The sequence below is a fragment of the Strongylocentrotus purpuratus genome, unplaced genomic scaffold, assembly GCF_000002235.5.
Source record: "Strongylocentrotus purpuratus isolate Spur 01 unplaced genomic scaffold, Spur_5.0 spur5_scaffold_19, whole genome shotgun sequence".
NCBI classification, from domain to species: domain Eukaryota; kingdom Metazoa; phylum Echinodermata; class Echinoidea; order Camarodonta; family Strongylocentrotidae; genus Strongylocentrotus; species Strongylocentrotus purpuratus.
In genome coordinates this window covers 13,402,949-13,427,981 of record NW_022145604.1, presented here as the reverse complement: position 1 = coordinate 13,427,981, position 25,033 = coordinate 13,402,949, and the positions used below count along the sequence as shown (strand labels likewise).

The 25,033-nt window shown below is 37.3% G+C and overlaps 1 protein-coding gene across 1 annotated transcript; it reads right to left on the bottom strand.

Annotated features, from left to right (window-relative positions):
• Positions 1–10,056: 10,056 nt before the first annotated feature.
• Positions 10,057–23,818, bottom strand: LOC576231 (tyramine receptor Ser-2-like). The gene is made up of 2 exons (XM_030989790.1): positions 23,128–23,818; positions 10,057–10,145 (listed from the first exon to the last, which is right to left on the bottom strand). The coding sequence occupies exons 1-2, from the start codon at positions 23,816–23,818 to the stop codon at positions 10,057–10,059; spliced, it is 780 nt and encodes a 259-aa protein (XP_030845650.1).
• Between the last annotated feature and the right edge of the window lie 1,215 nt (positions 23,819–25,033).

Below are 25,033 nucleotides of genomic sequence, written 5' to 3'. Positions count from 1 at the left end.
AGGTTATTTTTTTCTCCTCCCCCTTGTTAAACTAAAAACAAATGAACGGAAAAGAAGAAGAAGAAGTAGAAGAAGGAGGAGGAACAAAAAGGAAAATGTGTTTTCCTGACATCACTCAAGGAATTTCTTCTTACGATCAAACTTTAACCCTATAAACAGCCTCTGCTTGGAGTAGTTAAGAAGTGCCGTGCTGGGACCGAATATATGATTATCACCAACAACACCACCACAACCATCCCCACCACCACCACCACTGCCACCGTCACCAGCATCAGCATCATCCCTAACATCATCACCAGCACCATCCATCATTATTATAACCACCAACATTATCATCATCATCACAATCATCATCATCATCATCATCCCTAACATCACCACCAGCACCACTATCATCACTATTACCACCACTACCATGACCATCATCATCATCATCACAATCATCGTCATTATCATCATTACCATCATAATCATGATTATCATCCCCATCGTCGCCACTACCATCATCGCCATAATCAGTATCACCGCCATCTTGCTCTACATTATGACACTCCATTTCATCCACGGACCTAATGCACTTTTTTTACTCACTTTACTTTCCCTGTACTGTTTAGTAACCGCAGTCACACGACGAGAACGACAGCAGACCTTTAACAGATCAAACAGACGAATACAGTACACCGAACAGCCAAGGGTCGGTTAGGTTTTGGAATCGAAGTGGAGTCCGTTAAGCGGTGTGACGGAGGTATTACCATCCCCCTTTACTTTAAATGAACTAAATGCTTGAGTGAAGTGGCGTCTTTTGTTGACCGGTCTTGTCAGAAATGCAAGGCTAATCTCTCTTTGATACTGAACCTTCTCTTTAAGTGGACCCATCCTAATGATAATGGGACAGAGGCGATGGCCAAAGTTAAACAATATTAAAATGTCCTTGGCATGAAAGCGCCGATAAATTATACCTGGGAAGTTGAGATGCGAACCGGCGCCGCATGCCACTATACCACTTTGCCTGCTAATGGCATACAACGGCATTAGCGGTGACCATTAACGTAATCGTTATTGCAAATGCAGTTCATTTGACCCATTTCAAATTTAATGTGCAGTGTTCGGTGAAAAACTCGAAGCGGCACAGAAAGGATTTTCTGAACTTATTTATATTTGTATACAAACGTTATATTAACTAGTTCCATATACACAGTATGTATATAAATCAATATTTTAGCCGAAAGTAATCATGTTTATGTTACAATCTATATGAATTTGTATTTATCATATACTGCTTTATATACACAAATATTTATTGAGTTTACTTTGTTAGTTTGATTTTTTTTTCTGAACTATTAATTAATTAATTTATTTATTTATTAATTTGTTCATTTATTATCTTTTTATGTAGGAATAATTTGTTGTTTATATATTTGTTATTGTTATAACACAGTGCTTATTGACTATGGCAAGTCCTTTGCTACGCATACTTCCCATTCATTTAACATGTTTGATAAACCGTGGCGGATATTTTGCGACGCCGTTTTATCGCCCCATATCTGAGCAACTTTATTAAGCTTTCCAATAATTATGTATCATAAGAACTAAAACTAAACTAAACAAACCCATTCACTCTTGCAAGAGAGGAAGCTAAAATAAGGACATAAACAAAAGGGTCAGATTTGATATTGTAAAATATAGCCTTCCCCCCCCCCCCCCCCTCGAATGTGATTCTATTTTAAGTAGGTTTATCTTTCTATACAGCAGTATTGAAAATTGTCAGAAGTTCTGCATAACATTTTAAACCTAAAAAGCTCATATTCGTTTGCAACAGAAAGAAAAGTAGCAACATATATTCAGGGGCAGCTTTAAGCCATGAAACATATCAGCCCCTACCTCCCCCCCCCCCCCCCCCCCCCCCTCGACCCACAAATATGCCCTTTAGGATTTACAGGATCAATATCTGGATGGTTACCCCAAAAAACAGGTGTTCTCTTACCCCCAGAGGGGCGTTGATGTATGGATTCATTCCAAATGGGATTAAGATTGATTTAAGAGGAATATGAATCTATAATTGACCTTGTATTCAAGGTAGGTCAACTGTATGCGCCTTTAAATAAACGCGTACACCGAGATTTCTCAGATGAGTGCCTCAGGCGGATGGCATGTTTTCCATCCATTTCCCGTTCATTATGCAAGATAATATATCTTTGAGTGTATTCCGTTGAGTTGGCCCATTGGTGATAGAGTTCGAAGTTCAAAGTTTATTCCCACATTTTCATAAAACAGACACAAAGTACACCGAGTAAATTATTTAAAACAAATGCATTTCATATTAATAAGATGAATAAGAAGACGATTTTTCTTTCGGTCAATTCATCAAAGACGTTCTACAGATTTGTAATATGACTTGTGATATCGATATCGAATCTCACAAGAGTCTGTCTAAAATCTAGAGCTAAAGATTAGTAACATGCATCTTTATTTTGCTCATCTTGATTGCAGAAAGTTATATAGATTTACACATATTTTTTTGTCCGATATTCTAACTACTTCTTTTAATGACCATTCCTGGTGATCCGTTTTCTAACTTATAATTTCAACCAGGGGTTTATTCCCAGACTGGTTGCCTCATATCCTATGCTTTTCTACCTCTCGCTTCTCGAGTTCTAATTGATTGCACTGCTTTTTACATTAACTCGAATAAATTCAAAGAAAGAAATAAAACTGGAGTAAATCTGTACTTCATCGCTCTTGGCAAAAGGTATTCTTGAGGTTCCTCCAAGTTCATCCCTTATCCCTGATCTGTATCTTATGTCAGAGGAGATATATCTTGATCGGAATATGACCGGATCGGCTTAGTTTCTAATTTCCCTCCAGAGATATGGAAATGCAGACGGAGCGCGGGATTTAATTGCTCGCCGTCTCTCCCTCTCTCCTCTCTCTCTCGCTCTCTCTCTCTCTCTCTCTCGTGCTCTCTCTCTCTCTCTCTCGCTCTCTCTCTCTCTCTCTCGCTCTCTCTCTCTCTCTCTCCTTCTCTCTCATTCTTGTTTTCACTCTCTTTTACGTTCTAATGCGCCCTTCCACTATATCTCTGTCAGTCTGCCTGTCTGTTACTTTCTCTTTCTCTTCTCTCAGTCTGTCTCGACCTGTCGCACGCTCACAGTGCTCCATTAAACTCACACTAAATATTTATTTCTTTCTCCCTTTCTCTCTCTTTCTGTATCCCTCTCCATATCTATCTATCTATCTATCTTTCTATCCATCTATCTGGCTTTTTTTCTCTCTCCAAGGATATGGAAATGAAGCCAGAGCACAATGCAATTGCTCTCCGTTCCTCTCGGGGTTTTTTTTAATCTTCCGCCTTTTATGTTTTAATGCGCTCTCCCTCTATTTCTTTATCTCTCTCTCTCTCTCTCTCTCTCCCCCTCTCTATTTTCATCATATCTTCATTTACACAGTAGCTTTCAAGTAATTGAATATGACTTTCAAGTGGAATATAAGAAGACTATGTACCTATCTGTTTCTCTCTCTCTCTCTCTCTCTCTCTCTCTCTCTCTCTCCCTAATCTGTCAATGTGCCTTTATCGTTTACCATACTATTTTTAATGACAATTCCTCCTATAAGTCCTTCACTTAATCTCAAAGAAGTGATTTTTGAAATAATTTGAGGAAAAGGGTAAATGATTATACATGTAGAACATAGGACAAGTGGAGAAAGAAGGAAGGGAAGGGAGACAGAGAGAGAGAGAGAGGGAAGAGAGAGGGGGAGAGGCGAGATGGTGCAACATGTCAGAAACCACAATTATACAACGAATTCAAACCACAATCGGCTCCTAAACACCAGATGGCAGTATTTCACTAACGGATTGAAAGACATTAATTTACACTAAGGTTTCTTTCTCATTCCTTTACATAACTGGGGGGAAATGAATATTTGTTCCTACCAATGTTAAATTCATTTAGGTAACGCTTAGCATATAATAACTGTATTAAGTAACATTTTTCCCAATGTATTTTATTTAAAGATAGAATTGAAGAGAAGAAAAAAATGGTGATAAAAAGCAAAAGGATTTAGGAGGGTAGGGGGAAGAAAGTGATGAAGAAAATTGAAATAAAGAAGTAAACCTCTGAGATGATTTAAAAATGACGAGGATGTAAAAGGACTTGTACGAGAATGGAAGGAGTACTGCCTATCACGATCCACAGATGACCGAACAATAAAAGATATCAACCACTACCTTCGTATTCCAAGCATTTAGACCCCCGACTCCGGCTCGACCAGTCGTCTACATTGACTACACACTATGGCTCGAATTCACAAAGGAGTTTTGTCGACAAACCTTGGTTTTCGTGCGTCATATGACGCGTTTTGACGCGCTTTTACAATAAAAAACGCGTCAAAACGCGTCATATGACGTACATAAACCTCGGTTTGTCGACAAACCTCCTTTGTGAATTCGGGCCAATGTGTGCAAATTCTCCACCCACTTTTGTAGGTGTGCATAAATGATCGAACCACATTGATTTTCCGATGCTACCATTCACCGATTTCATGCCTGGGAAGAGAGAAGCAATTAAATGTTTTTGCTTCAGGAGAGTGGTGTCGTGCCGGGGATCGAACCCATGCCCTTCGAATCTCTGGTCAATTAAATAAACCTCTAGACTACCACACATCGCGATAGCTCAGTCGGTAGAGCAGCGGTCTCGTAATCTGGTGACCCGGGTTCGAAACCAAGTCGAAGCGCTAGTGCCCTTTGGTAAGGCATTAATCCTCAATACCAGGTCCCTCGGAAAGGACCTACAGCCGTTGGCCGTCTGGCTGCTTACTAACAAGCATTTATGCTTTCATAGCAGTCAGGTAAAATAACCACCACATCTGTGACATAAAGATAGATAAAAGAAGAGAAAAATAGAGGGAGAAAGAGAGAGAGAGAGAGAGATAGAGAGAAAGATAAATATATATACGGTATATATATATATATATATATATATATATATATATATATATTGAGAGAGAGAGGGGGAGAAGAAGGAGAGAGAGACAGAGACAGAAGGTGAGAGAATGAACTTATACTTTTCTTAGGCATATAACGACATAAAGAGATAAAACACAAAAGAAAAAGAAAAGAGAGAGAGAGAGATGCAGCAGAATGAGGAAGAACTAGCAGCTCAAAGTAAGTTTTGTTTTCTCTTTCCCTCTCTCTAACCTCTTTTCACCCCCCCCCCCCCTCTCTCCCTCTCTCTCTCTCTCTCTCTTTCGCTTTTAGATTTTTTTCTTCAATTAACCGTTTTTTTTTTTAATAAAAAAAAACCCGAATGGCGATGATATTTTTTTTATAATTTTTTTAAAATGTGATAACAGAAAACGACAGTTATTGTTATATTAAAAATCTTTCGGCGACATTCGCAGAGGCGTAAATTTTAGCGGTTGATTGTCTCCTGCATGTATTTAGATGTTGACAAATCAGTGATTCTCGAACTGCGTCTTTTGCCTCGACAATTTAATAAAGTAATAACTTTTTGAATATTGATAAAAAGAGAAAACACCGATGACCGGCAAGTGTGATATATTTATTTGATTTGATTTGATAGAAGTGAATTGATTGCTTTGCAATAAAAAAAATGCAGGGCAGTTGTGATATCTTAGTCATGCTTTGTCAATCTGACTGGGAAAAAAGAAGAAAAATAATTTGGGGTTAAAGTGACTCGGTAATATTGTTGAAGGTTGATGAAAGAACTGCGTAATTTGTGTATAAAATGTTACTTATTATATACCTTTTACCGTACTAACCCTCTAACATGCAAACAATCCTGAAACAAAAAAAATCGCAAAACACAAATATATTTATGGTTTTCTTTGAAGGCGTCACTGTGCGATACCCTCTAACAGTAAATTCTCCCAACCATTTTTGAATTTTCCGTTTGTCCATGAAAATAAGACACAAGACAGGCTTTTAAAAAAATCTACTTTATTGTCTTGAATGGTATATAAAGCCAACTCATTGCTTTGTGACGATTTACATTCACCTAAAATGTAAAAATTGTAATAATGTAGTTGGGAGAATTAAGGAATCGATCAGATCAGTTTTTCCCATTTTTTTTCTCCATTAGTAATGGTCTGTTTTTACTCACACTTCCAGATTATCTCAAATTAAATATCTATTAATGAAGTCACTCCCATAGCATCATTTTCTCTCATCTGAACAACTTAATATTATTTATATAATTATAGGTGATGTGTACACTTCAGATTCGTCACGTCTCTCCACAATATACGTTCATTTTGTCGATGGCGATTCTACGACCATTGATTGACAACAAAAGTATCCAATATAAATTTTAGCGTCGCATGTGGACTTCAAAGAACATCGCGGTGGACATTCACAGCAACCCACTTAGATTTCTGTTTTGATTATTTTCAGCATGTAAACGCTGCTGTAGACTTAATAGACGTACATAGCAGAGATATAACGTCATTACTGTTTTCGTTTGTGTATCCTTGGGAACCACTGGGTTGGTTTCATGAATTGGGGATTATGAATTTGTTTCTTGAAATAGGCCAACGTATTGCTGAGGTCCTGATTGTTTACAAATAAAGCGATTATTTGTGAGCAACGGGAAATTCCCCCAATCGAAACAAAAATGAATAAATAAGCGATGGATCGAGTCGCTTTTTGTTCATTCTATATTCTTTAAAACTACCCAAGGCCAAACAAGTGAGTGATGTAGAAGCAATGTTATCTAGAATGGATTAGCCGATGACATTTAAAAACACTGTACCACTCTAAAGATTTAAAACAAAATTTTAAAAACACTTATTGTTAAATATGCAATTCTCTTCGTAGCTCAGTAATAGTAATACTTGTATTCCAATAACCCCCCCCCCCCTTTTTATAAAACTATTTTTACAATTTGATATGATTATTTCGGGACTAACCCTGACAAGCAAGTGAGCAACATACCTCCCCCCTCCCCCCCCCCCCCTCCCCGTTTTTCCACTTGCTTGTTTTTCTTGTTATGTATTCCTTTGTATTGTACAGTGCGTCCCAGAAAAAAGGAATCCGAGAATTATTGATGTTTTATCGTAACTTAATCACAGTTATAAACAATGAATGACATATATTTGTCAAGCTTAGATCCTCCTCTTTCATTTGATACAACTCATAGGATGCATATTTCACGCATGAGTGGTACAAACTATTTGAAGAAAGGAATACCAAAATTCATTTGACGAACACTATCTGAATTTCATAGAGAAAATCATATTCTAGAAAGGTAATTTTTCCCCCTTTCATATGGCACCTAATCAGAAAATATGAGCCAGGAATAACAAAGTTCTTTTCCATATTTTTATTTAAGGAAATCCATTCCAGTGGCTGTCTGCCCTATAATAACAACAACGAAGACGAAAGACTTCATACATTTCTGATCGGGTTTGTTGTTTGTTGCTACGGCAAGCAGCCAGTCAAATCGAATTCGTTTAATAAAATTATTGAAATGCAAGCATTACTTTAAACAAACTGAAATTGTAAATTATCGTACCATGTAATAAAGCCAATGGAAACATAATTTCTATGTATTACCATGAATCAATAAAGACGAAATGACTGAATGACAAAAATGTTGTTTTTGCCATAATAAAATAGTCTCGTTTTTGCTCGCTCGCAAAAATTTAGAAACCGGATACTAGTATACAAATATATACTGTCTTGAGAGGTTCTGGTTGAAACTATGGGCAGGAGGTGGCTCCAATGGCACTATTAGAGTCACCTAGGCCCATAGTTTCAACCAGTTCCTCGAAAAGAAGGCAGGGTAAACTTGTTTAATATCCTGCATTTAAACAAATAAACAAAACAAAAAATGTATTAAATTTTGTTTTAAATAATTGTATTGATATATACATTTTTTAACATTATGAACATTTTGGATTTTAATCAAATGTTTTTAATTTAAAATTTATCACATGAATTCAAACAAAACATTTTAGTATTTTACAGTCTATATATTTTTTTTCCTACCCGTAAATAATACTTTCAGTTGAGGTACTACTAACCGCTTGGGAGCCGTAAATAGCACTTTTTACAAAATAGTGTTTATTTTTGATCACGTAAAGAGCTCTCAACTAATAAAAAACAATAAATTTTTGATGCAGGATATAATGGCGTATGTGATCGAACCATAGGCGTCGGCCCCTATGCTAAAAAGCGCCCTTTAAGAAAATCGGTCTAGTGCAGGAAATCACGATGGAGCAATTGTCGCAGGAAAATGTGTAGTACATCCATATACCCAATTGGTATAAACATAACCTTACGCCACACACATCCTCACGCACACCAGCACGCACACAGACTCCTGCACCAACAAAATCCAGACGCGTCTTATTTTTTCGGACACCCACGCACACCCGTAAACTGATTATCCACACACGCACACTCACACAATGTGTACGAAAATTCAAATCCCACAGACTATTGCATGATGAACCATTAATATTTTTTGACCTAAATTATTCTCATTTATAAAATGGCTTTAGTATTTGAAGCATCGTGATTGGTCAGTACGCGTCACATGACATGTACAAAATTTTTGATGCAAGCACGATTTTGCAGAAAAAAGCGCAAAAAAAAGTTAATAATACACGTGACCATGGAGATCCAGTGCGCGCGCGTACGTGTAGTACGCGCTCCCTCGAGTGCATTGCAATTATTGTAGGCTACGCGTAGCTAATATTGTACGCACCACCATGATCCCCAGCGCAACGTACGAGTAGCTTAGCTCTAGCTAGCTAGCTAGAGCGGGGTATTATTAAAAAGCAAATTTTTATTTTACTTTTGCCTTGGATTTAGGCCTGTTTTGACTTTTGGATTTTATAATGAAGCCAGGAATTTCAGCTGTCTGATGTAGACTCGTCTCTAGACCCACTATATGGATTTTATTTTTAATCAAGGCAATGAATCCCATTGAATTTTTGGTAAGCCTGCAAGGTCTTAGTCTAGAACCAACATAACTCTAGATCTAGATCGAACTCTCGTAGACTCTAACTTAAGATCTAAAGTTTCGTTTGTTGCTATTTGTGTCGCTATTTTATAAAACAAATAACGCACTTGACCCTGTTGTGCGAAACGTAAATGCAGTGTACGCTCGGTTTCTTCAGATGGTGCGCACTGTAAACTCGCCGCAAGCGGCTCGTTCACAGAGAGCGGCAACAATCTAAAGAAAACTCGCGTGTACTGCATTCACCGCTATTGCACTCTGGGACGTGTGTTATTTGTATAGTTTTTAACCCTAGACTCAGTAGAATACCAACTCACCCATCCTCACATGTAAACATGCACACGCACATACGTGTACACACCACGATAAAAAAAAACACACCCACACACCCGCACACCCTCACATACTCGTACAAACCACAATAACGTACTATCATACGCGAGCACACCCTCGCGCGCACGCACACGCGCACGGCACTCACTCAATATACACGCACACCCTCACTTACTCGTACAAACCACAATAACGTATGATCATCCGAAAGCAAACACAGGCGCGCACACACACACGCGCATGGCACTCACTCAATACAAACGCACACGTCCGCACCAACGCAGCCCCTAATAATTATGTACACGCTTATCCACTCACGCACACCCACCCACACACTCACAAACATATACCCACACGCACACCCACCCATTGTAAACTAAAACTCTCATCCAACAGAATCTGTCATAAAGAACCATCATTTTTTCGACCTCATTCATTTTTATCATTTTATTTGTACATTGCAACTTATATCTAATTTTAACCCTTAACCGATTGGAGAAGTTACGGAGGGAACATTCAACATTCGCCAAATCGGATCCACATTTCCTTGATGGTAACTGGGAGGGGTAAGTCTCAAACATCCTTCACAAGGAAGTTTTTTTTTTTTTTAAAGGAAACCACCCCCCCCCCCCCAAAAAAAAAAAAGCAGTAAAGAAGTTCTCTTATATTTCAGAGTCATAATCATGTCTTAAAAACTGTAAAAGCTCAGACAACCTAACTATTAATAACGACAACAACAAAGTTAGGTTCTAAATCTGTCAGGGGATGAAGGGGAACACGAGTACACATTCGTTCCTGCGTCCCCATCCCATCCTTGGATCCGCCCCTGCACTGGATTATGAAAGGGAGAGAAGAGACAAAAAGAAAAAAAGAGGAGGGAAAAAGAACGTAGTCTTCATGAAAGAGTGAAATAATGACTTGCAGAAAGAAAGAAAGGGAAGACGTTTACATGCATGCGATGATAGAGAGAGAGAAAGAAAGAAAGAAGAGGAGAAATGAAAGATGGCTACATGGTTGACATAGAGATAGAGAAAAAATGAGAGAAGGAAAGAAAGAGAAGAGAAAAGAAAAGAAGGACGGTAAAGCGGTCACACCCAGCCATATCTACACCCTCTCTATTTCATCCATTCAGTAGTATCATATCTCCTACATCCTGACAAGATCCTCACACGCTAGCCCATCATGACATTGGTTTACCAGGCAAACATGTCAAAAATCAGCCACATTCTCCTAAAAGATGTTTTTTGTTTTTTTGCCTAATCAGAGGAATTATTAAATATACATGGTTACAGTAAAAGATACAATACTATAAATCAAATTTACATAATCACAAAAGCATCATTAATGGCATAACAAAGAATTGAATTAAATTTTGTTTTGCAAAGCAATTGAATCATCTTTAACAAAAAACTTATACTGATAGTTTTGTTTCCCTCTCTATTTTTCTTTTTTCCCTTTTTCTTTCTTCTTAACTAACACCTACCAGTTCTTTTGATAAAAGCTTTCTGATAATATTTATGTTTGACTTACTTTCCAATCTTTTTATAATTTTTCTTATAACTTTTCTTTTCTCTATCCCAGTCATATTTCGATTAACAATCAATTTATGAATGGTCCAAAATGCTATAGTAAGGAATAAAGTACAATGACTTTCACAATCTATTTTGAGCAGGCGTTGGATACTGAACGTCAGTATCTTTACTTTGTATATCTCGTAATATTTCTTTCAGATGTTTAATGAAGGGCGTATTTCGTTTGCAAAAGATATATTTCTATTTCTGTTATATATATATATGAAACTCTTTTTACTGCCATCTTTAAACAGGGACCGTATATTCACAGGATCAGCTGCCCCCCCCCCCCGCCCCCTCCCCCACCCCCCCCCCCCCTCCTCCCGCCATTTTGTAAATAAAGGTCTGGAGACTTCAGAAATGATGAAAGGAACCGAATTATCTACATGAAGGCCGCCAAGGAAAAGTCCAATTGTCAAATCACTTCATTCTGGGGAAGACAATACAACTACTCACGCACGCATGCACACGATCAGCAATATATCACATTCTTTATACAAAGAAAAACAAATTTATTTCATTCTTCAACATGATCGAAAACAGCTTTTCTATTAAACACTATCTATTTCAAGAATAACATGTATGATATGGTTGTTTAAAATAATGTTGCTATTATTTTCATGTTCACTTGACGAGAAGCATTTCTTTAGCAACATCTCGTGTTTCTTCAAATTAAAATTGCATCTCACAGAAATTGAAATCCTTCACAGATAGCAAGGGCGTCCGTCCGACCTTCCTTTATTTCGTTTTTCTAATTTCACGTCTCTGAGAAAAATAACAGGATGTGGATTCGTGAGTAGAAATCTCAATATTTGTCCTTGCCTTGAAATGAGAGAGCATTATTCTTCAATGAAAGGATGCGGGGTAACCGAAGGGCACAGTGGCCAAAGATGTTTTGTTTTGTTTTAATTAATTTCCTGCAAAACGGGTTTCATCTAATATGTGTATGTTTTGACTCGAACATCGACATTGATGTAGGGATTGCATCTCAAAGTGGTTTGTATTCAGTGGCAAAGGCTATATATATTTTCCAACTTTTATCAATTATTATTATTATCATTATTATTTAAAAGAAAAATACAAAAAAAAATCAAAAAGAATCTCATGTTTGAAAATTAATATCTTATGATAACGTTATCGTTTGTAACCCTTATAATTTACAAATAGGTTTTTACAAACTCTTACTATTATGGATATCGAAATAAGGACGAGTATAATATTCAGAACTTCATTATATTTCACTATACACTTACAAGTGAATGAATAAATATCGAAGTATTGTTATACTCATAATGATTGTTCCATCATTATGATGCAATTACTATTCGATTGTACATAGGCTATCCAGCTTGAATATTATGACACAGGGCACATGTATTTCCTAGGTAGGGATTAAGCATGTGATACTCATTTTCCCCTACCCTCTGCTCCATTTGCAGACACTTAAATCTGCTAAATTTGCTCTACAATGAAGCTTTATTTTGCCAATAAATCACTGGATAATTCACTGCCATGCGCCTGACAGGCTCATGGCTAATTGATTAGTGATTTAGTTTTGTAAGAAAAATTCAACCTTCAAAGCAAACGAGTCTACAAGAAAGTACACAAATCAGAACGGAATCGGACAAACTAAATACGAGAGTTATTAATTTTTTAAACTGTAATCTCTACACATAGGGGAACTTAAAATTGGCTGAATCTGTAATGTCACTATGACGATAGTGCTGGACAACTTTCTCATTCGTTCCATCACGCAAAATGACTAAACTGTTGACAAGTTTGAACGAAACCGGACAACAAAATTACGAGAGTAATGAATTTTAAAAATTGTAATCTCTACATATTGGGGAACTTGAAATTGGCTGAATCTTTAATGTCACTATGACGATAGTGTTGGACAACTTTCTCATTCGTCCCAAAACGCAAAATGACAACAATTTCGATGATATATTGAGTAGTTGCCCTTGGGAGAATAGTAAAACAGAAATTGATTATAGTTTTGTATAAGACAAACATGAGAGTTTTCCATCACTACGTGACTACCCACAGACCAAATTGCAAATTTGAGATGCGCGTTCATCCAACGATTTTAAATTTCAAACTGTAATAAATGTTATCATTTGGCCTTTTTTAATCAAATTTTGTCATTTTGATCCCTTTATTTTTCTGCATCCATACGAATTAACTTAATAAAAAGGTTGGATTGAAGAAGTTTCAGGGTTAGTTTGTTCCAAGTTTGTGTAGAAGTGGAGAATGTGAATGAACTTAGAAATTAACCGTGGAGCAATATTCATAATAATAATAATAGCTCACATTTATAATGCTCCTTTGTTTCTAGGCGCGGAACATAATATTACCCCGGTCATCGGATTCAGGCTTACCCACACACAAGGTATGCACATTCTCCACTCCCTGGGGAGCATTCCAGCCAGTCGCCATTTTACAAGCGCCATTGCTAATCAAACCACATTAGCTTTCGCATCCTACCGGGTGCCCATTTTAACACCTGGGTGGAGAGTGGCAAATTCAGATCAATGTCTTGCCAAAGCACATTAGTGCCGCGGCGGGACTAAACCGCGGACCTTGTGATCCACAGTCCGGTGACATATCCACTCGACCACGACACCTCATGTCTTTCTCGGATTCGTCTTACATTTGTTATCTTTTATTGGGTTTCTCTCAGTTATATCAATCATGTTGCTGGCGTGAAGAAATGGTACCAATTACCCACTTCTATCAAATTAAGTTAAGCTTTACCCCGATTTAAAAAGCTTTGTCGCAAATTCCTATTTGAAAATGTGTAACAATACAGTATTCCGTGTAGGTATGCGTGTGTGAGTGCGTGTGTGTGGGTATCGTGAATAAATTATATTTAATCCAATTTGTTTTGTGGGGGCCCTATTAATTAGCAATAAGGTTCGTTTTGGTCCTTTGTATTTTGCATGTTTTATGTATTTTATTTTCTATTGTAAATTTTGCTGTTACATCTATATGGTTTCATAAATTCAATTAAATTATACATTACTTGGCGTGTTGGCCTAGAAAGAAAGAAAATGTCTGTATATTGAATTCTGCATGATTGGCATGGTGCAAACTTAGCTTTTTTTAATGAAAAATAGTGATAAATATTATTCAGAAATCTCTAAAATAAATTCTGTGAACAAGATTGAAAGTAGTACACAGCGAGAAAAAAAGCATCAAACCGCGCTATGAATAGCTTGGTCGTATAATAATAATATATTATAGTTTGTAATATATGACAGAATTTCGGAAATAATAATGCTTTCACATAAGAAAAACTAAATAAATATTTTTTAAAAGGTGGAAAGGACGCAAATCATTATTTTTACATCTGCTATAAGGCCTTTTCAACCTTTTATTTGACTGCGCAATAACTTTCTTTCTTTGGTCAGTTTATATTTATATGAAAGGCATCACTTGGTATTAGGAAAAAGTATTTAAAAAAGGCTTTCGAACCCAATTAATTAATTTTAGTGTGTTCTTTGCAAACTGCTTAGTCAAAATTTTAATTGAAATTGTTCAATAGATTAATATTTAATTGTTTAATATAAAGCATGAGACATAGCTGAGACGTATCAAGGTACTGATGACTTGTAATCTTTTATATTTCGTTAATTGGTAAACATATTTTTCTTAACGAATTATCTAGAGCCCATACTCAAAACTATCCTTGATCTTTTCCATGCACGTGTGTTATCGTCGAATTCGTAATCCGGATCGTCATAAATATTACCTTGTCATTTTGAAATAATCGGCTTTTCCTGGCATTTTTCTTTCATATTTCACATCTGCAACAGAGAACATCGTATATCTCTTAGGTCTTCATCAGCTCCTACTTTGTCATTCCCAAACCTCATAAACAGGCTGGTTTCAATTCCCTTCAGTCCTTAGCCCCGCGCCTTTGGAACAAACTCCCCGCGTTCTTAAAGTAGATATACATTGATTTTAAAAACTAACTTTATTTTCATTATTGCAAAGTTGAAACTGATTCGACAAGGTTATCAAAATTCAATGCTTGAAAGCATTCGAAGTAATAATTATCATAAATTACAAAACGCTTAAATATAGCCCCGGCATAGCACCTGAAGAGCTCTCCGAACGCTGCTAAGATGTGTGAGATCACAGTATGGACATGATTTGCACAAGCAGACGATGTCCCATGACATCTCACACATTTTCAGTGCCTGTGTTTTCATCTTTTCTTGAGTTCTTTCTCTTACTTCAGTACCGTCAGGCTAAATGTATAATCTATTGTCTCACTCTAAACCCCGCACATGTTTTTATTTTGATGACAAATGCAGCGATAAAAAAATAAAGGAATCTGTCGCTTGTAAACAAAATACGCCATTGTATATTCAGCTGCACACACCCCGGTATGTTCGGCGTTTCAAGAGGGAACAAATGCCGTCCTTAATATCATTCCGGGGGGTTTTCAATTTGAAAGTCTGGTTTCTTTGATTGTTAATTAACCCCTATCCTGTGTATTTACAAGCAAAATATTTTAGTTATCAGAATCGGGTCATATTCCTTTTTGAATGGTTTGACATGCCATTACATGTATATACACTGAACTCATTATAATTTGACAAATAATAGCTTTGCACTTATGTTCATTCTTTATGGGATGTCGTCTGCTTGGGCAGTATTGGTCCATATACTGACGTCATTAAACATCGTTATTTTTCCGGCGAATCTCTCGTATATATCCCAGCTGCTACGGAGGTGGTTGTATTTGTATTTTTTTATAAATCACCCGATATGTAGTTGACCTAAAACTTGTACGATGGCCATCTGTTAGCTTACCAGTTTCTAGTGATACATTAGTTGACATATTTGTGATTTTCTTTGAATTTCACCTTTAAGAAACATTACTTCACTAGATGTTCTTCAAAAACATTTGAAAACATACCTGTAAAACTTCGTTTACATTGTTGGTAGTCTAAGAGAAAGCGCCTTGTATCCTTTGGAAAAGGCGCTAAATCAATCCAATTATTATAATTATTATCATTATAATCATTATCCATATCTCTCTCTCTCTCTCTCTCTTTCCCTCTCCCTCTCCCCCACCCTCTCTCTCTCTCTCTCTCTTTCCTTCCCAATATATATCTCTCAATATTGAAAAGGCTAAGAGGAACAATGTGCAACGAGATGCAGAGTGAAAATAGTAGAAAAATACACAAAAGGCATGGATTGAACTTCAGACGTTCTTCCGATTTATTCTCATTTTATTCTTCACCTGATGAGAATAAAGCGCTTGTGAAGTTCAATCCATGCTTCCTCTGACAGTTTTTCATGTAGCGTTGTGAATTGATATCTTTTCTACCATATATTTGTATATGCAACCCTAACTCCCTTTTTGTCTCACTCCCTCGTTCTGATGCATATAATATTTTCCCTGTGTATTCTTTGATAATGTCACCTTCATCGATTTTTCACTCAATGAACCATTACTTTTAGTATCTCTCGCTGTCTCTTTGACAATCTCCCGTTTAGACTAACAGAATAAAGTGTATCGCAATAGGAGAAAGGTGTAGCTATACGATACGTAATGACCGTGTCTGAACGTCACCAAACGAAATGTTGTATATAATAGAGAGAACGCATATTTGAGCATCGTTTCCAACGAAAAATCAATAAGGAATCGGTTCCCGTTCTTGTCTGAATGTCCTGCGGTACGAGAACCGGAGAGCTGAGCGGCGCTTATCTTGAGCAACCACTGATGATTGATGGTTAGTTTTTTTGTTTATTTTACCTGGCTGCTAAGAAAGCATATGTATGCTTGTAAGTAAGCAACCGGGGGACCGACGGCTTTGAGTCCTCACCGAGGGACTTGGTAATGACGATTAGTGCCTTACCGTAGGGCACTAGCGCATCGACTCGGTTTCGAACCCGGGACATCCAGGTTACGAGACCACTGCTCTACCACAGAGCCATCGTGCCTCCTGCAATCTTGGCAAGCTGTTATATCACTTGACCTCTTAAAATCTAGGTTAACCATTCTCTATGCTTCTATCAGTGTCTGTAGCTATACAATGACTCGCTATACGCTGCTTCTATGTGGGTTTTCTAAGAACTTCATGTAGTCCGAACAGCATATAATTATAGTTTATTTTCAATGCTCGGCATGTTTTATAATGAGGTTTTGGAGGCATCGAATTTATTACATTGCTCTTTTGTGTGGGAAAGATTGAAAATAACGAAGGGTCTATATTTATAATTCCTTCTCAATGATTGGAATGGTTTATAATGAGGTTTTTGCGGCATCGAATTTATTACAACATCGCTCTTTTTTGTGGGAAAAATTGAAAGTAACAAGCAATGAAAAGCAACACACCGTCATGGCCGTGGTATGAATAGCTTGGTCCAATTACTTGACCATTCCACGTCATATTTGTACCGTGAGAGCATTTTAAAAGCAATGGTGCTCCCCCGAAGTAAACAAAATACGAGAAAGCGCGCATAGTATTACTTTCTGCCTCTGCCAGAACGTCTATTCACTGCTTGTTGGACTTCACATTTCATAAAGATCAATATCCATTCTTCTTTAATGGAATTTCTAACAGTCAGACCAATATTCTTATCTAAGAATCTTCATTGCATTAACATGCAGTTAGGATACGATATGTAAATCTAACAAAGTAACTCAGAAATATTTCATGTGCTTCCTTTAAATTGCATGTTTCACAAGAGTATTTTATATATTAATTGTCATCACATCAGGAAAGATTTGTTAAAGTGACTTAACCCAATAATGTTAATTTTATTCGTTCTTCGCAAACGGTTGGGATCGTTAAAAACTACAATCGAAAATGTTCAAAATATTGCCCAATAGATAATTATTTTGAATGAAACAAAGCTTAATCGTAAAAAGTACTGATGACCTTTAATTTTTTTTCTTTCTATTTCGTAACTGTGGGAGACACGTTTTTCGTTACGAACTATTGCCCATGCATGCTCACAATTATCCCTGATCTTTTGAGTCTCGGCATTTTCCCCCTTCTCCCTATACCTTATCCCTCTCTATCCATCTCACTCTTCCCCCAATTCCACCTCTGTATCTCCTTCTCCATTCCCCCCTTCTCCCCCTCTCTCTCTCTCTCTCTCTCTCTCTCTCTCTCTCTCTCTCTCTCTCTCTCTCATTCATTCTCTCTCCTTTTTTCTTCTATGTATTCTAGGATTATAAGTACAGTAATTTGACGTATACTTACGCTCTGTCACATTCATTCTCATATTTCTCTTTCTCTTTCTCCGTGTTCTTTCTTTCTCCCCCCCCCCCCCCCCCCCGCTCTCTCTCTCCCTCTCTCTCTTTCCCTCTCTCTATGATTTATCAAATCAACTTAAATCATAAATAAAGTACTAAAGGAGGCGTTTCTTTCACTCATCTTTGTTACTTTATTGACTATATCTCTTCACAACTTAACCTTTTAACATCTCAGCACACGAAGGTCGATATAACTATATACATGTTTTGGTCCCGGAAAATATTCCTTTACTTTTGCTGAAAATCATAATCTGATACATTAACGCTTTTCAAAATGCTAGATCTATTTGCCATGCGTCCTTGTCATGGGGAAAACGAATAAAGCCATATTTGAATCAATAGAACTTGATATAATAGGGCGTTTACAATAAGCATGAATGCTGGTCTCGTATTCAACACTGTGAAATATATGTGATCTATGGATTATTTGGTTCATCACGGACCCCATAGATCATAATAGTCTATAAATATACACTTCCTTGGAAACTACGTGACTGCAATAGTTCCTTTCAAAAGGAATGCCCTTGAGTTACTGTTGTAGTCGCCGAGACCCCATTACCTGAGACCTCAAGTGAATACATTTCTTTATTTGTTATATATTCCCAACTTTTAAGTTCATTTGATTTCATTACAGTTAGGTTTATATTCATAATTCTCAATTTTGTTGAAGATATATATTTAGTAATAATACAGGTTGTACATCACTAAGGTAGCAGGTTCAAAAGGTTAATAACAATAATAATATTTCGCGTTTATAAAGAGCTTGATAGATCGACGGTGTCTCTACGCGCTTTACAAATATATCATTACCCCGATTTTCGGCTTTAGGCTTGCCCGCGCACATTGATACACATTCTCCACTCCCTGGGGAGCATTCCAGCCAGGCGCCATTTTTACAGTCGCTCACAATGCATCCTGCCAGGTACCTATTCACACCTGGGTGGAGAGTGGCAAATGAAGATTAACGTGTTGCCAAATGACGTTATTCCCTGGCTTAGATTTAAACCCAGGACCCTGGGACCACTAGAGCAGAACACCTCTAAAATTGTAAAGCTAACAAATTTGAATATTTCATTCCTAATTGTTTAATTGCACTGCATTTGTTAAGAAAGAAACACACGTTTAAAGAAAAGCCTCATCATCGGTCTATTCGTAACAAATGACGTCTCAAAAATATTGTATATTTTAATTCAGCTAGCTAGCAGAATCTCAAACGCGCTTGAGGCGGTGTATCGTAGGGTTAGTTTGCCCGAGAATGTAAAGTAATCAAGGACCATAATTTGATAAGCTGGACACCAAAAAGGTAGAATCCTTTCCTATGACATCACAGATATGAAAAAGTATATTGGGTTGCCTTGTCTATTATATACAGTTAACGACTCAATTATTCATACCCTTACCAAGTTTTTTAATTTTGTTTAAGGATGTGAAAATTGTATACATCTAAAAGTATTTATCAAAGGCCCTGAAATAACCAGTCCATTTTTCATTCTTGAGTTACGAAAAACACAAAAAACATCAAGTTTGCAAGGAATATGAATAATCTAGTATTTGACTGTACATGACGTATCACATGAAGCACTTTTGACCAATACTAAAACTCCTTAAAGTTTGATATGATATAACAGACGTCAATCGTGATTTTCACCAATTTTTATCATGTCTTTAAGTTTGCCTCTCCTGAGGAATTCAAAACTTCGTTGACACACTTTCGAATAATTTGCAAAATCATTTGCCATAATTGTATCAATCTTCCGGTATTTAGAGTTTCATAGGTCAATTTGATTTGTGTTTACAGTGCCTTGTAATATTTCACCTATTTTTATCATGTTTATAAGTTTTCCTCTTTTGAGCAATTCTAAAATTCGCTGACACACTTTCGAATAATTTGCAAAATCATTTACCATAACGTTATCAATATTCAGGCATTTAAAGTGTTATAGGTCAACTTGATATGTATTTACAAAGTCTTGTGATATTTAACTTCCGCCTCTAACTGTTCATTTTCTAAATGATCAGACCTCGATAAATCTGACCTTTTCCTTTTTTTCTGCATTAAGTCATCAAAATTATATGCACGATCTAATATTTATCGTGCATGGAGAATACCATCTAACGCTATGGAGGATCGCATGTTAGAAGCACAATAATGGTCATATTAAACAAGTATGACTTTTTTCTTATGGAATACACGATTTCTTTTTCAAACTTTAGTTACTTGACGTCATCCATCTTAACATTTGGCAAAAGTTACAAGTAAAAAAAAGGATTAAAAAAAAAAAAATGAAATTACCCATTTCACCGCTGATTTGAGTAATAATGTAGGTCAAGGAACAAACCGTTAGAGCAGAATAGATTTGTATCTTCAAGAAGGCGACGACATCGCGATCGCAAATACTTTCAGAAAATGAATATAAGACAATTCCAATTGCGTTATCCATCCTTTATTGAAATGTACGAACAATTACAATAACATAATTTGAAAGTGATTATTGTGAGATATATACTTACAAGGGGGTACTTAAGTTGCCCTTGAATTTATTTCATGAAAGTCTTTGCAACGTCTTCAACTTGAACCTCATTCTAATATGTCTACGATCCATTCTTAAACTCGATTTAAGACCGAAAATATTCTGGTTTTTATGTAACTAAACAAATATATTAACGCGTAAACACATAATTCAAGCATGCAGCATAGCCATGACGATGTCAGTTTAGGCGAACAGCGGGTGACCGATTTATAATCAGAGCATAATATACAGCGCAGCTACTTTATAGATATACTACACTGCGCTTCGATGAGAACCCAAAATAGTATGCAAGGAAGTATAGGGAGCGAGCGAAAGTATGTATTTTTTTTTTAAATAGTGGAACTTTGCTTTTCTACTGCACTTACATAGCGGTTTACATTGGTGCTAATAATGTGATAATAGTATCTAAATGTTGACGATTACTTTAAAATAGGCAATAGCCCAATATGTAAGAAAGAATTTTGTAAAAAGGAATACGTTTTGTCAATGATATTTTAGATACAAATGGTGATTTTTTTTTCTCTCTGGAAGATTTCAAATATAATATTCAAATATTTTTGTCGTGCATTATGCGGTGCAATTAGAAAAGGGTTTAACAATTGTCCTAGTTTTAACAGGAAGCCACAACTCCTTTTACCAGATACAATGACATTGGTTATGAAACGTATTCAAGAATGTTCACAGATCTATGCAATTGTATTGGAGAAAAGAGAAGGAGAATGTAAAATGTTTCTTAAATGGAAATGCATTTTTTTTTTACTTGAATGAAAGGTCGTGGGAAACATATTGTTGCAGTGGATTTAATTGTACCATTGATATGAGCTTACGATGGTTTCAGTTTAAAGTTGTGCAACGAATATTCTATACCAACGATTTACTGTTTATAATTAATATAGTCCCAAGAAAAGAATGTACATTTTGTCATAAACAGAGTAAAACAGATATGCATCTACTATGTGATTGTACGCATGTTAAACATATTTGAGATCGGTTGGAACACTGGATATATACTGGAACCTGAAATATAATAATATTTTCACTACAAGATAAATTATTTAAGTTAAGAGGTTAAAAAAACTATGAATTGAATTGTATACTAATTGTGGTGCAAGAGATGATGTATACTTGCAAAATAAAGAAAACAATTTGCCCGACTTTTATTATATTAGAATTTCGATTATAAATTATTTCAAAAATGAAAAGTATATTGCAGATTCGAATTGTAGAAATAATAAATTCACAAGAAAATGGTTTCAATTCAGGATTTATTTTATTTTATAAAAGAACATTTTTCATCCCCCCCCCCCCCCCATCATTAGCAGTGGTCACTACAAAGTAATTGTATAGCCCAATAATCAAACTATAATTATGTGCGATTTGTATTGTTTATCCTTTTTTTCTCTCCATTAATGTCACAATACATTACTGAAAATATGTATGTCTTCAGTTTACTCGACAATTCAACAAATATTCGTATCTTGAGTAGTCAATTTTTATTTATATTATAAATGTAAATTACCTTGACTATATGTTTGTTAATCAGTAAAAATAACTGTGGAGGGAAAATTATGAGGGGGGAAATTGTTTTTAGCCCTTTCCAAACTTTGTTGTGCTGAACACGTGAGGGCCCAAATACAAAAATTGTGAAAAGCGGCACGTTCCCCGGTGAACTATAGTTTACGCCACTAACTGTCCATTAGTTGTAGTATTTTACAGATATTACGCATTAATCACGTTAATGACATACACATTTCTACGAAACACTTTTAATAGTGAAAACGGATCTCATTGAAACACGTACTAAAGGAACCTACCTTTAAAGATGCATTTCTTGGAGCGGACACTTTTTTTTTTTTTTTTTTGGGGGGGGGGGGGTCTCAAAATTTCAAAATTTGACATTTTTTTCGTTGGGGGGGGGTAAGGTCACCTTATTTAGGTTAGCCGTGGGTATAATTTTTTTTTTTTTTTTTTTTTTTTTTAATAAAAAAAAAAAAAAAAAAAAAAGGGGGGGGGGGGGGGGTTTTAGGTTTTTTTAGGGGGGTTTACATACATTAAAATACCAAAGGGGGGTTTGAACCCCCAAACCCCCCCCCCCCCCCCTGCGTACGCCCCTGCATGTTTACATAAATTTGATTGCTGTCTTGTTCCATGTTTTCTGTGGCCTATGCTTTAATCCTGAACAGTTTTTTTCAATCCCTTTTGAAACTTCCGATATTTGAACGTATATATCAATGGATTGACACACATATTCACGAAAGCTATGTAGACAGAGGAATAGAATACTGGCCCATTAAGATTAATGGGCCCACCAATGTTATAGTAAAAAAATATGATTTGGTTTGGGGTCCAGCAAATCACGTAGGTTACGCAGACGATCAGAAGAGTTTTGATCACATTTTTTCGCGCCTTTTCTCGAAAGTTGGGTACACCTGGCTCAGCGGTGGTAACTTCTGAACGGTGTTCCGTGGATGTGTTTCCGATGTCATCGACCCGCTGTCGCATCATTTTTCCGATTCGGATGTAGACGTAGGCCATGACGAGGAGAGGGATGAAGAACTCGACGATGACGGTTAAACAGCCGATGAAACCCTGGATGAAGGAGCTTTCGTATTTGACGATGCATCGACCACCTGCGTGCTGGTTTACAACCATCCAGTGGATGTTGTACCCAAAGCCGATGATCCATGGGGCCACAGCCACGCCAGCTGCCCGTCGATAGCTAAATTTGTTGCGGTAAGCGACCGGGTGCATGACGGCGAAGTAGCGCTCGAGGGCGAGCATGGCCAGGTTGTACGTCGACGTGATGATGGTCCCCCAGAAAATGTAGCCCGAGTTCCAGAACGAACAGATGATGTCGGCAGCCAGCTTCTGCTTCGGTACAGCAGGATGCGGGGCGACGAAGGTCACGAAGAGAAATATGGACGTGGTCATGTCGATGACGGATTGGTTGGCGATGAAGAGGTTAGTGATGTTCCGTAGATCCTTGACTGCGATCATTACGACGAGGACGAGGCCGTTGCCGAGAATGCCGATGGACCCCAGAAAGGAATAGATGGTCACCGCGATGAGACGGGACGATCCCGGATTAGTGAGCGGGGGAGTTTCCAAAGTGGCGTTCATGGTGATGCTTCTCTAATTCTTACAGTCTGGATCGATTCCTCTTCAATTTGGATTGACTGTTTTATTGTAAATGTCACCTGAGACGTATGGTTTACGTGCTATTCATAGGATGAGTCAGCTCAAGAATGCCTTTTTATGCGAGGCCGCTAAACTGGCGTGGTAGAGTCTCAAACTCGGGTTACCCGCTTTACAGAGCAGGGCACTTTCCACTGAGATGAAATTCAACCAGGCAAAAAACATCGCAGAGCTTGTTTGAAAGTGAGTAAAGATGTTCTCAATTCAAAACGATCAGGATATAAATAATGATACAGGTTTCATGACGTAGTTCGGGATGAAACATTTATCTCTCGTGAATCCCTAGCAAGAAACTGTTTGCAAACTGAAGAACGGCCGATGTTGCAGAGCTCGATAATCGCGATCATTATATATCAGATTATAAGCTTGACATAGCAGATAAACGTCTCCCGTTGCGATTCAATGCAGTAATTTGATGAAAGATTTAATTGATCGTGAACACGTTCTAGGCCTCGATAATGGCTTATGTTTTCGAGAAGATCACGCAGCGCAGCAGACGACAACTGACAGTATGGTATTATTTGTAATAATAAAGAGTGACACTTTCACCCACGCTTTTGCGCACTGATGCAGACTGACAAGCTACTCCAAAATTATTTGGCCTTCAGGCTGTGTTATGATACAGGAAAAAATGAGAAAATTTATGAGAATTTATGAGAGAGAGAGAGAGAGAGAGAGAGAGGGGGGGGGGGAGAGGGGGAAGTGGCAAAGACAGGAAGGGAGAGGGAGACAGGTAGTCAGACGGACAGAAAGAGAGTGAGAAAGAGAGAGAGATAGAGAGAGCGAAAGAGAGTGAGAAAGATAGTGAGATAGAGAGAAAGATAGATAGAGAGAGAGAGAGAGGGAGAGAGAGAGGGAGAGAGAGAGAGAGAGAGAGAGAGAGAGTTAGAGAGTGAACAAGTGGCGGATGGGATACAGATAGTGAGGGGTTTTAATTGGATAAATGGGGAGACGGGGGAGACTGTAGAAAGAGGGAGGGGTCAGAAAAGGTGCGATGGTGAGAGGGATGGCGAGAGAAAGAGTAAATATTATTGCATAGGAGAAGGAAGACAGATATTGCGTGTGTTTATATGTATGTGTGCGTGAGAGAAAGAGAGAGAGAGAGAGAGAGAGAGAGAGAGAGAGGGGGCGAGGGGGGGG

Bases quoted from the DNA above. Each gene is read 5' to 3' on its own strand.
- LOC576231 (XM_030989790.1), bottom strand. From the start codon at position 23,818: ATGAACGCCACTTTGGAAACTCCCCCGCTCACTAATCCGGGATCGTCC. The intron at 10,146-23,127 runs GTGTACCCAACT...TTCATAATCCAG, and splicing joins AGTTACCACCGCTGAGCCAG to TGCAGGGGCGGATCCAAGGA.